A 12663-nucleotide genomic window follows, 5' to 3' on the forward strand; every position below is an offset into this window, starting at 1 on the left:
TTCTGTTATTATCCTTTGAAGTGCTGGAATCATGGAAAGATATTGTGTGAATTTGGTTTTGTAGTGGAATACTTTGGTTTCTCCATCTATGTTAATTGAAAGTTTGGCTGGGTATAGTACCCTGGGCTGACATTTGTGTTCTCTTAGTGCCTGTATAACATCTGTCCAGGAACTTCTGGATTTCATAGTCTCTGGTGAAAAATCTGGTGTAATTCTAATAGGCCTGACTTTATATGTTATTTGAACTTTTTCCCTTATTGCTTTTAATATTCTATCTTTATTTAGTGCATTTGTTGTTCTGATTATTATGTGTCGGGAGGAATTTCTTTTCTGGTCCAGTCTATTTTGAGTTCTATAGGCTTCTTGTGGCAGAAGAACTTCTTCTGGCAGAAGTTTTCTTCCACTCACCAGAGGTCCTAAGATCCTGGGCAGAGTCCTGTGGGGACCTTGGGGGTGTCCACAGACTCTGCGCCCAAGTTGCCCCAGTGCTGGGAAGGACCAGAAGGCTACTTTTTTAAATTTGATATTTTCTTTATTTACATTCAAATGTTATCCCCTTTCCTAGTTTTCCTTCTGAAACCCCCCTATCCTCTCCCCCACACCGGCTTACCAACCCTCCCAATCCTACTTCCTGTTCCTCCCATTCCCCCACATTGGGGCATAGAGCCTTCACAGGACCAAGGGCCTCTCCTCCTATTGATGACCAACTAGGCCATCCTCTGCTACATATGCAGCTAGAGTTATGAGTCCCACCATGTGCTTTCGTTGGTTGGTGGTTTAGTCCCAGGGAGCTCTGGGGTTCATATTGTTGTTCCTACTATGGGGTCGCAACCCCCTTCAGCTCCTTGGGTACTTCTCCAGCTCCTTCATTGGGGACCCTATGCTCTGTCAAATGGATGGCTGTGAGAATCCACTTCTGTATTTGTCAGACACTGGAAGAACCTCTCTGGAGACAGCTATATCAGGCTGTCAGAAAGCTCTTGTTGGCATCCAAAATCTTGTCTGTGTTTGGTGGTTGTTTATGGGATGGATTCCCAGGTAGGGTAGTCTCTGGGTGGTCATGCCTTCAGTCTTTGCTTCACACGTTGTCTCTGTAACTCAAGAAGGCAATTTATGTTTGTACTTCTGCAGAAAATTTGAATCTAGTCTAACTAAGATAACACAACATTTTGGGAGAAAGATGCACCCTAGCAAGCCTGCACTAGAAGCCAAGATGGAGAAAACCTCCACAACCACCATGACTGTTCTCCTGGTGCTGTGATAGACAGGGAGGTAGGTGATCCAGACACTGCAGAACACAAGCATGCTGAAGGTTAGGAATTTGGCTTCATTGAATCTGTCAGGAAGGTTCCTAGCTAAGAAAGCCACAGTGAAGCTGACCAAAGCCAAGGCACCCAAGTATCCCAGAACAAAGTGGAAGGCAATGACTGAGCCTTTGTTGCAAATAATGATGGTCTTTCCATATTCAGATTGTGTATCTCTGTCAATAAAAGGAGGAGATGTTACCAACCAGATTCCACAGAGAACAAGTTGGATTAGGGTACAAATGGGAATGACCAAGTTAGGTGCCCCTGATGCCAGCATCCCTCTCATTCTTCTCCCTGGAGTAGTGAGCTTGAAAGCCATGAGCACAGTTATTGTTTTAGCCAACACTGTAGAAATAGCCACTGTGAAAAATACTCCAAATGTCGTCTGCTGAAGGATGCAGGTGGCCTGGTTGGGATGTCCAATGAAGAGCAATGAGCAGAGAAAACAGAAGACTAGAGAGATGAGCAGGATGTAGCTGAGAATGCAGTTATTGGCCTTCACAATGGGAGTATCCTTGTACTTCACAAAAGTGATTAGTACTAGAACTGTGAGGGCAGAGAATAACAGGGCCATACATCCTAGAGCCATCCCCAATGGATCTTCATACGCCAGGAATGACACAGTTCTTTGGAGGCAGTGAGTTTTCTGTAAGTTGGCATACTTGTCATCTGAACACCTCACACACTTTTCCATATCTGCTGACAAAGAACAATAAACCCTTATAAGATATCCTCATTATGTAGTTAGTTATTGTGTATTTGTGTTTTTAAGCGGATATATCCACAAATATGTTGGTGTTGAACATCTATTGGATTACTTTTTGCTGTAGGGACAAGTAACTTCAGATTTTTCTCTATTAACCTATGCTTTGTGATGGAACAAAACACCATCATAGGGAATGGAACAGTAAAAGTTATTTATTAAACAAAATAATGAAAAAATGGTGAATATAAATATATATAATCTCAGATTATTTAATTCCTCAAACCATAAGTTCACTACTCATTGACAAGTGTAGTGTGGAGACATAATTTTGATGCCAGTTGATGAGAAACATTATGTACTTTGTTTTCTTTGAGAGTTGTGTCCTTTGTCTGTATGCATACATGCACATCAAAACATACAATTTATCATGCAAATATTTGCATAAAGGAATATTTTTATTCTTGATGCTATATGCCTCATAGACATATGCATGTCCTTCTCATTGTGGGAAGATCTCTTTCTTCCCAACTGCACATTCCAAACTGTATGGTATGAAGTTTATGGATATTCACATTTATCCCCCTTTCCTTAGCTAGGCTGTGATAGATGATAAACACTCTCCCATATCTTGTTGCAGTCTTGAAATCTTCACTCTTGTTCTAATTCTTTGACAGGAAGTGCTTCATCTTTTAAGCCATCTAAGCTCTTATAATATATTTCACTAAACAACTGTTATGTTGAGCATCGGTTCTTTGTCAGGGACTAATCTGGGTTATGGAGGGAAAGATTGTGGACTGATCATGTAGTCCAGTTTCTTTGTACAAAGAAACAAAGAAGAATAAATATATGCATAGATTTTGCATAAAATTTTGTTTAAAAATAGTTACACATGTATCTTCCCCTAAACTTTTTCTGTATAATATAAAATCAGTAACTACCTTAATATGAAAGAAATGTGGTTTGTAGAAAATATTGCAAGTTATTTGCTGTGTACAAAAGAAGTATTTAACTGATTAAGTTCTGAAACACCAAAATTTTAGGTGTCTAGTTTCCATCTAGGCCATATCATATCTTATATCTAGTATGGTAAGAGAAGGCAGTAGAATGGCAATTTTTCTTCTCCATGCAAGCATGTACCTGTTTCATTGGAAACCTCATTTTCTGGGCACTGATCACAATCAAAGCAGCAGTCTGCTGTTTCATTCTGATGAATTTTCCTGAATCCAGAAGTACATGTCACACTACACATGGAGGAGGGAACCTGAGGCAATACATAAATATTATATAATTGTTTGTGTGTGTAGTTCATGTATACATCATATGGATAATGACCCATAGATTGATATATGGGACCTTAACAGATATGATAACTAGGATTACTTAACAATTTCTTGCACATTAATTTTTGTATTACCCTGCAATGTACTGAATGTTATACAATATTTACTGTTTTATGTAATATTTTATATGTAACATTGAAGTTGTAGCACTTTAAAAGTTTTTCTTTCTAAACCAATTAATCCAAAAAGAATATTTATGTGGCACCAGTTTCTCTCATGATTTGTAAGTTAAAATAAAAGAACACTGAGTTGTATGGAGAGAAAACATGGGATAAATCAAGAAAGAGTTTAATGAATATGCACAAAATATGTTATATAAGGCTCTTATAAAATTAATGAAGTTTTCCTAAGTTTAAAAGAAATCCTGGAACCCCCTATTCCATCCCCATATTCCCCTGCTTCTATGAGGGAGCTACCCCAATCACATGTCCACTCCCATTTCAGTACCCTAGCATTCCTCTATGCCGGGGCATCAAGTCTCCACAGGTCCAAGGGACTTCCCTCCCATTGATGCCAGATAAGGCAACCCTCTACAGAAGAGTTTAAACTGGGGAGAAGGGTAACATTTGAAATGTAAGTAAGTAAAATAGGCAATAAAAATATAAAAATTAAAAAAAAAGATAAGATTAAACCAGGCGGTGGTGGCACATGCCTTTAATCCCAGCACTTGGGAGGTAGAGGCAGGCAGATATCTGAGTTCAAGTTCAGCCTGGTCTACAGAGTGAGTTCCAGGACAGCCAGGGATATACAGAGAAACCCTGTCTTGAAAATAATCAGAAAAAAAAAAAGAACAAAAAAGATAACCTTGAATCTGGAGAAAGATTTCTGTTAATAAATACATGCTATACTTAATTAGGCTGTAAATAGGTTCACAACAAATCAGAAAATTCCATCTTTTATATATAGTTACATATATATGCCTCATAGATATATATGATAAAAACATAGATAAAAACAGTATATATCTGTACTGTTGGTGAATAGGCATGTGGGTGCTATTCAACTTGGATTCCAGAGGTCTTTGATCCCTATAACCAGATTTACATGAAGTTGAGAGTTATCAAATTTTGGTGCTTATAACTGAGAATGGTCTTTTGCAAGAGTAGAAATTGTTCTTAACCATAGAGCTATTACTTCAGTGCCTCATAATTTAAAATTTAGATATTCTGAAAAAAAATGAAAATTGTGGTATACCCACTGATGTTCCTCCTGTGGCCCACTCCAAATCTTCAAATATATGAAGTTGCTGGCTCTGTGGATAACAATGTAAATAGCTTCCTATTTTCACTTTTAATCCAAGGCCTTGTGGAAAATTCCAAATGATGAAAATGTCATAATCTGCACACTGATTTTCCCTATGCTTCATGTTCACCAGTTCTCCAACAGGGTTAGTAAATATCCTGGATTTCAGCATGGAAGACACCTAATTAAGATGCATCATTAGATGTTTACACATGCACATCAGTAAAGGGAATGACAAATTGAGTATTTTCCGTAATTTTTAAATGAATTTCAGAAAAAAAACCCAGATGTATTAAAGTAATCCTGTGTAGTAAAACACAATATGCCTCATGGATAATTAAAAATAAATAAACATATCAATGTTCCATGGTGAAATGTGCTAGAAAAGTGATTACCAGATAACAAGAAACATATTGTGTGTGCGTGTGCATGTTTGTTAAAATTAGTTTTAAAAAATGAGGCCATGTATGTGCAAAGGAAGGGAAGTCTGAATGTCTGTAAGTTGTGAAAATAAAGAGTGGTTGTGGGTCTTTCATGTACATACTGCATATATATATATATATATATATATATATATATATATATATATATGATGAACATAAATTTAATGAAATGTGCAACAATCTTAATCATTGTTAATTTAAATGAATAACTATTAATCACAGCCAATGTACGAATTCTCTCTCTCTCTCTCTCTCTCTTTTTTTTTTTTTTTTTTTTTTTTTCTGAGACACGGTTTTGACGTATAGCCCTGTAACTCTCTATGTAAACCATACTGGCCTTGAACTCAGAAATTTGCCTTCTTCTGCTTCCCAAGTGCTAGGATTAAAGGCATGTGCCACCACTGCCCAGTCCATGTACCAATTCTTGAGAAATTATTCTTAGAAAAATGTTCTAGTCTAGTTATCACTTTAAGATTTTATGATAAAACTCTTTGAACCCATTTTAAAATTTGATGAAATGTTGAGACACGTTTCACAAAACTCACTGATATCATAAAAAGTGTATTGTCTCCTATCAAATGTTATCCTTGTGCATGATATTTATTCATGTAAAAGATTCATTAGGGAGTTTTGCAGTGTAGAAATCTTTCCACTGAGAGATAATCTCTAACAAATGTGGAGTTATTTCTTTGGGTCCATTTAAAGATTCCATTGATATATCTAAGCATAATGATATGTAAGAAACTTTACCTGCTGACAGTCAGTGAACATTCCTTTGGGTACTGCCATTTGCTGAGATTCCATTTGTTGAAGAATGAGTTCATGGTAGGTGTGGGCTACAGCATACACAGCATTATACAAATTGTAGCCTTCCTCACTTAGGGCCATGTCAAAATTGTGCAGTGCTGTCCATTCCAATGTGGTGTTGAATGTAAGATGATCCATTTTGCTATAGCTGTTCATTGAGGTTGAACAATTAAAGTAATTCCACTCCTGTATAGACTGAGAAAGGTTTACTGGGTATTCGTCAGTATTTATTGTTTGCATAAAATTCTTAAATTTAGCAATCTCACTGTGGTGGTGTTCAAAAGTAACAGTTCCGTGAAAGAAATCAAGACTAAAATCATTTGTATTTGTGATAACATCCCATTGTGAGGTTGTGATCCAGATTATCCTTGCGCCTAAATCTTCCCACCTTCTAAAGCTGACTTCTAGGGTAGAGTTCATTTCACCATAAATGATAACAACCTTTGCTGTTGATTCCATAATTTGTATGTCATATATCTTAGCCCTTGTCGTGTATAACTGCACGTTTTCTGGGATCATATTAACAAAAGCTAAACAGATTCCATGTCTTTGCATTTCTTCTCTCAAGTCTGATAGAAACTGAATACCTTGGTCATCATCTGAGATGACTAGTCCTATCCAAGTCCATCTAAAATGAAGCATCAAGGCGACCATGGCATGGGACAAGTGTGTGTCCTTGGTGGCTACCTGATGGACATAGGGAAACTGGTCATGGTCACTCAGGTTAGGATTAAATGGTCCAAAGAAAACCTAAAGGATGTAGAAGAGAGGATGAGTCATCCACATGAGGAATATGATTGTTGGGATATTTGGACTTATACACAGGTAATGTTATTCACCTTTCAGAACTCCTATTAAAGATATTAAGCTTATACCATAAATATCATGTATCATTCCTATTAGAGTCTGGAGTATTCCTGACAAGTCTGAATGTCCAAGAATATATATATTGAACAGTTATGTAATATGTGTGTGTATTCATGTGTGTGTGTGTGTGTGTGTGTGTGTGTGTAACAGTGCACTCATAAATGCGGCACTTGTAAATGTTTTTAAACGTTGTTCACTTTGGATGGAGAGATGGCTCAGGGTTTCAGAGCACTGATTGCTTTTCCAGAGGTCCTGAGTTCAATTCCCAGGAACTACACTGTGGCTCACAACCGTCTGTAATGGGATCTGATGCACTCTTCTAGACTTTCTGAAGGGACAATGTACTCACACACATTAAGTTAAATACATAAATCTTTTTTAAAAAGTTTTTGTTTTTTTTTTAACTCATCCATTGTCACAAATTCTTACCTTTGGTGACCTAGACTGAACTGACAGTTTTAATGATGTTTTCCATGATGGTCCTATAAGGTCTATGTAACAGGCTGGTGATGTACAGTCATAATTAATAAATTTCACTTCAATATATTTTTGTGAATAATTTTTATCCAGAACTCCCCATTCATCTTCACACTGACCAACAAAAAGCGAGACTATCAAAGACATGTTGGGTAAAAGATCAGGATTCTTGTTGATTTCATCAGTAGCAAAAAACAATACCAGAAAAAACTCATATCTTCTTGCAGGTATTCTAAAACAAGGCATAATGATGATTAAGGGAGATGTTTGAAATATAAAATTTCAATTGCAGTGAAGTTTGTAATATAAGAGATGTTACATTTCTGTCTAAATGTATTGAAATAAGCCTCATGATTGAGAGATCTTTAGAGCTTAATAAAATTTAAGAATTAATATACATAGGCTCTATGATATGATGTTTGTGAAAATTGATAAACATTATATTATCTCTGAATGCTAACCTTGAACTAGATTTCAGTCCTATTGATGGGACTACTCTAAAGTAATCTTGGAGTTGTAATTCCACAGGTACATAAAAAAGCATTACTTAAACCACATATGATGCACATAATACATTCTCCTTAAATTTTTTATTATGTAAATGCATTTTATGCTGTGGAGAGCCAGAGTGCTACCGTGTGAGAAGTGTGTATTGCCAAGGTCAGAGATTAGTGTGTATAGCCAAAACCATGAGAGCAGTGTGTGTAGGCAAGGCCTTGAGGGCAGGCAGTGTGTTCAGCCAAGAGGAACTCTTATCTATGTTTCGTCTGTAGAGGAACTTTCTCAAGAAGAGGTTTGTTTGTTGAAGTGCTTATAAGTTGAAGCTGCAGAAATAAACTTTGAGCCTTGATCAGAACACTGTCTTTTCTCTTTGCTTCTCTCCCTGCCAACTCTTTTCATTTCCAGCCCTCCTTTTCTGGTGAGCCCTGTTCGACTTTAAGCCGCTGGGTACAGGTGGCACCCAAACTGGCACTCCTCCTGAAAATGGAGGACTTGCTGAGAAAAGCTGCTTCTGTTTGGAGCATCCACGGAATAAATTGAAAGTAAAAGACAATGTCAAATACAGGTAAGTAATTATATGCGCTGATCGATGGGCTATTAAGAACTATACTTCAGGGAACAATTGGGCTGGGATGGTACTTATCCAAAGGTGACTCACCTAGGATAGTAGCCATGAAATGGGACAGGGCAGTACAAAGAAAGGGTTTATTTGCAGCCTGAAAAAGCTGCTTCAAGCAAGAGGGGCGAGGTTTAAAAAATAGATATTGGAAAAAATTTTAGTACAGGTGGTCTCATGCTGTCCATAGTTCCCAGAAGAAGAGAATTTAGATAAGGATACCTGGGAAGAAATTGGAGAAGTCCTAAGGACCACCCAGGCAAATCCCATTACCTTTTGCCTCTGTATGCTTATAAAAGATGCCATTGATAACAATACGGACAGGGAAATTCACAAGCATTGGCCTTTAATCAAGAACAGCTGGTGGAACTTAATGAAAGAGTTAATTTGACAAACTGAGAGCAATTGGCGAGGTTAAAAAAGCAGGGCACTGGGGAGCAACCATAGGTAGCTGCCACTGTACCTCCTCTCCCTTTTCTAGCAGAATTGCTAGAAGGAGAGGAAGATTTAGACCTTAAACAGGAGAGAGAGAATGGGTTTCAGAAAAGCAGTTGTCCCTCCTGTCCTTGACACTTTAGCAAAAGAGAAGGAAAATGAATATAAGCTATTTCATAGCTCTCCTGGGGCCAGGAGGAAGTCAGGAGACATCCTGCTTCCTCTCTGGGTCTTACTGGAGAAATCCTGAGTTCTGGTTCTGGTTCTCTTAGGTAGGATATCCCTTTGGTGGCACATTTAGTTGTCTTCCCTCTCTATTTTGTCCTTGATATGCCAATATGTCCATGTCTGTCAGTTTATGTCTGTGTTTGCATTTTTTTTTTGCTTGCTTGTTTCTCTGTGTTTCATGTTGAAAGGAAAAAATGGTTTATCTGCTGGCTGTCTACCCCTTGATTTAGTTTTGAATTGTTTAAAAAAGCAGTCTCAATTTGCACAACAAAAACTGATAAGTTACCCCGCACCTGTAGTTGGGAGTCAGGCACAGCTAAAGAAGCCCTGCTATGGGCTGATTGCCTGCGCTGGCTGCTCTGAAAGGGGTAGAAGCTCTTCAGCTTCTATGGTAAGGGAGCTGTTGGCTGTTTTTCCTAGAAAAATCATTGTGATTGTGTTCATTAGTTTCAGCAGGTGACAAGGTGATCCTTTCTTGAAATTATAGCTAAAAAAGTTAAGATTTTTTTTCTGGTCTAAACATATAAGATGTACTTTTTTTCTGAGTGGTCTAAAAATATAAATATGTTCTGCATGTCTTGGTTATAGAGTATTGTCTTATAAGTTATGGGTATGATTAAAAGTTTTAACATTGGTAATAGATAGTTTAAAATTGGTAACTCAGGGTTTGAGTCATTCTAAACAACAACATGTGGCATGAGCCAACCCATGGAGACAGGTCTCTGAAGGTACTGCTAAGTTGGTACAATAGTTTATGTAATTCTTATCCTAGAAACTAGACTATAAAAGATAGGATTTAAAACAAGGTCTCTTTAATGAAGTATTAAAAGCTGCACCATTATATATTCATACATAAGATGTATTTTGTTTAAATTTATTTATCCATTTCAAAATATACAAAATGATACAATATACCATATAACCAGAATATTATCCTTTGGGCTTTTTACACATCAATTTAATATTTACCTTTTAGTGTGTTGTTACTATGTAAATTTCATAAAAAAGGTATCAAATTTCTCTTAACATTTCAGTCTTCTTAATTCTTTGAGATCCTTTAAGTGATGTCTGAGTACAAGATCTTCCCTCCATATGAAATGTGCTCATCTGCCCCACCACAGTTGGCACTTTATCTGTTACTATTAGCAGCTACCTCTCATTAGGAGTAAAAACTCTAAACATAGGCCAGGTGTGGTGGTGCACACCTTTAATCCCAGTACTCGGGAGATAGAGGTAGGCAGATTTCTGATTTCGAGGCAAGCCTGGTCTACAAAGTGAGCTCCAGGACAGCCAGGGCTATACAGAGAAACCCTGTCTCAAAAAACCAAAACAAAAAACAAAAACAAACAAACAAACAAAAACAAACAACCAACCAAACAAACAAAAAAACCCCCCAAAAACAAAACAAAACAAAACAAAAAACACCACTAAACATGCTCATTTGCATTTTCAATTGACAGTTTGGAGCTAAGTTTTTCTTTCTAAATCTGAAACATGTATTAAAACAGTTCACATATTTGTAATTTTAAACTTTATAATGGCTTATAAAAAGGTCACCAATTAGAATTTTCACTATTTTTCAAAGAGGTGTGGGATAATACAGAATACATCAGAAATGAAATTCCTACTGATCTGACACAGAAGTATAATAATGTGAAGCCACCATCACTATCCAAGTATACACAGTTTACTGTGCCTAACAATTGGAAAATATATTCTTTAAATCCCAAAGGCATGAAAACTGAATAAGAGATGGGATGAGAGTGAGAGACAGAAAAGCACAGGAAACTTTGGTTCATGAAAAAAGGAGGTCACAGGCACATTGATTAATTCAAAGGTGAGTGGTTTCAACACTCCTTCCCTCATGATCTGCCGCCACCAATGAAAACATCTCTCACTTGGGATCTCAGAACTAAGTAGCCACCTTGAGAACAGCTTCTCATCCACAGGAAGTCCATTTGTTCTCCTAGATTTTCTCCCATGTTATTTCAATACTTATTCAATAATTAATAGAAATATGACCACCTAAGCCTAATAATAGAAATAGAAATAATAGAAATAATAATAAATAATATAATAGAAATAATAATAGAAATATTGACCATAATAAGCCTAACATGTGACTGGTCATTTGTACGATTGGACAAAAAGGTTATTCTGGTAAGAGAATATGAAGCCTGGCAGTCTTTTTCTACATTCAGTGTCAACTCCAAAATGGCAGGATGGGCGGGGCTCATTTAAAAACTATTTAAAACAGCAAAGTATATGTATATCCCTAGTATACACATATGTGTGTGTGTATATATATATATATATATATATATATATATATATATAATAGTACACATATAATCAGGTATAGTAGACCCACACATACACAAATATTGTAGTGAATGAATTTATTCCCAACTGGTTTGGAGGCCAAAATTAGATACCCTTTTCATGACAGCATTTAGATGCATGTTCATACTGGAATCGTTGGCAGGCAATAGAATACAGGAAGTGATGCAGTTCTTTATGTATAGCTTTTGACAAAGGTGTGAATTGTGAATTCAAGGCAGATGAAGAAACATCTTTCAACATAGGATATCCACAAAGACTGAACAGATAGAATCCAGTCTCTCTCATTGTAGGGCATTGTGAATTGGAATCCAATGTAGTAAAGCTAAACTAACTGTGACACATTTGAAAGTATTGAAATAGTGATTGATGTTATAATTAATTTTCAGTGGTTCATAAAGTTACATGAATAACAATAGGACAGACCCTCACAGTTGCTGTACACAGCTAAATATTTCTAATATATAACATTGAAATAGGAACTAAAGTTAATGACTTACCTAAAATCAACAATATTATAAAAAACGGTTTCTGTAATTTCCTCTAAAGTCCAAAGGAAAAAATTACAGTCACTTCTCAAAGCTCCATCATTTTCTTCATTATTCTTTATCCTCCAAAAACAAATAGGCTCAGTTAAATGGCACAAGATGAGAGAAAACTTCAGGAGACAAAAGGAAATAGTGAAAGTACGCAGCTTCTTCATGTCTGTTAGGATCTAAGATGGAGCAATTGAGAAATCCGTTTCTTCTGCAGACAAACATCACATTCACACACATACACCTGTATGTCTCTTTTAAGGCTACTTCTCTCTGGAAATGCACTTAGTTATATTCAACAGTTCCTTTCTATTCATTTTATGTCATGCTCCCTGGATATATCGGTAAAATTTTGGCCTCAGGCTCTACATCTGAGATCTGAAAACTTTTGATCAAAACTTTTCTGAAAACATGTCTTGAAGATCATTTTTCCCATCCTCAGGTGCCATGATTTCATTCATATCCATGACATAATTCTTCCCAGGGGCAATACCCTGGAGAGCTTGGACCAGACCATGTGTCAACAGCCATATGTATAACCACAATGGATTTCATCAGAACTTCCATAGTAAGACAAGAGTTGAGAAGGTCATAAATGTTCCATATTATTCAGACTTTGAGTTGAATCATGGGACATCATGCCTTCCATTGTCTAGTGTAAGGAAGGGAAGTTTGACATGCAGGATTGTCCCAGGAGTTGATCATTCTATCTGTTGTTCATATACTATTTTATGCTTGTCATGTTTACAATATCTTGTTAACCTTCCTCTGATTCTTGTCATCTGTCATCATGTCATTAGTCTAAATCAAAAAATTCC

General features: G+C 36.7%; 1 protein-coding gene across 1 annotated transcript; it reads right to left on the reverse strand.

Moving 5' to 3' along the window:
* Positions 1 to 689: 689 nt before the first annotated feature.
* Positions 690 to 12117, reverse strand: LOC110288873 (vomeronasal type-2 receptor 116-like). The gene is made up of 6 exons (XM_021155114.2): positions 11810 to 12117; positions 7142 to 7421; positions 5789 to 6595; positions 4552 to 4776; positions 3151 to 3274; positions 690 to 2003 (listed from the first exon to the last, which is right to left on the reverse strand). Exons 1-6 carry the CDS (start codon positions 12010 to 12012, stop codon positions 1099 to 1101), a joined length of 2544 nt encoding a protein of 847 aa, XP_021010773.1. The 5' UTR covers positions 12013 to 12117; the 3' UTR covers positions 690 to 1098.
* Between the last annotated feature and the right edge of the window lie 546 nt (positions 12118 to 12663).

Source organism: Mus caroli, unplaced genomic scaffold (assembly GCF_978045245.1).
Source record: "Mus caroli unplaced genomic scaffold, Mus_caroli_1 scaffold_4, whole genome shotgun sequence".
NCBI lineage: Eukaryota > Metazoa > Chordata > Mammalia > Rodentia > Muridae > Mus > Mus caroli.

Bases quoted from the DNA above. Each gene is read 5' to 3' on its own strand.
- LOC110288873 (XM_021155114.2), bottom strand. From the start codon at position 12,012: ATGAAGAAGCTGCGTACTTTCACTATTTCCTTTTGTCTCCTGAAGTTT. The intron at 4,777-5,788 runs GTAAAGTTTCTT...CATCTTAATTAG, and splicing joins TGTTCACTGACTGTCAGCAG to GTGTCTTCCATGCTGAAATC. The intron at 2,004-3,150 runs GTACATGCTTGC...CTTTGTCAGCAG, and splicing joins TGAGGTTTCCAATGAAACAG to ATATGGAAAAGTGTGTGAGG.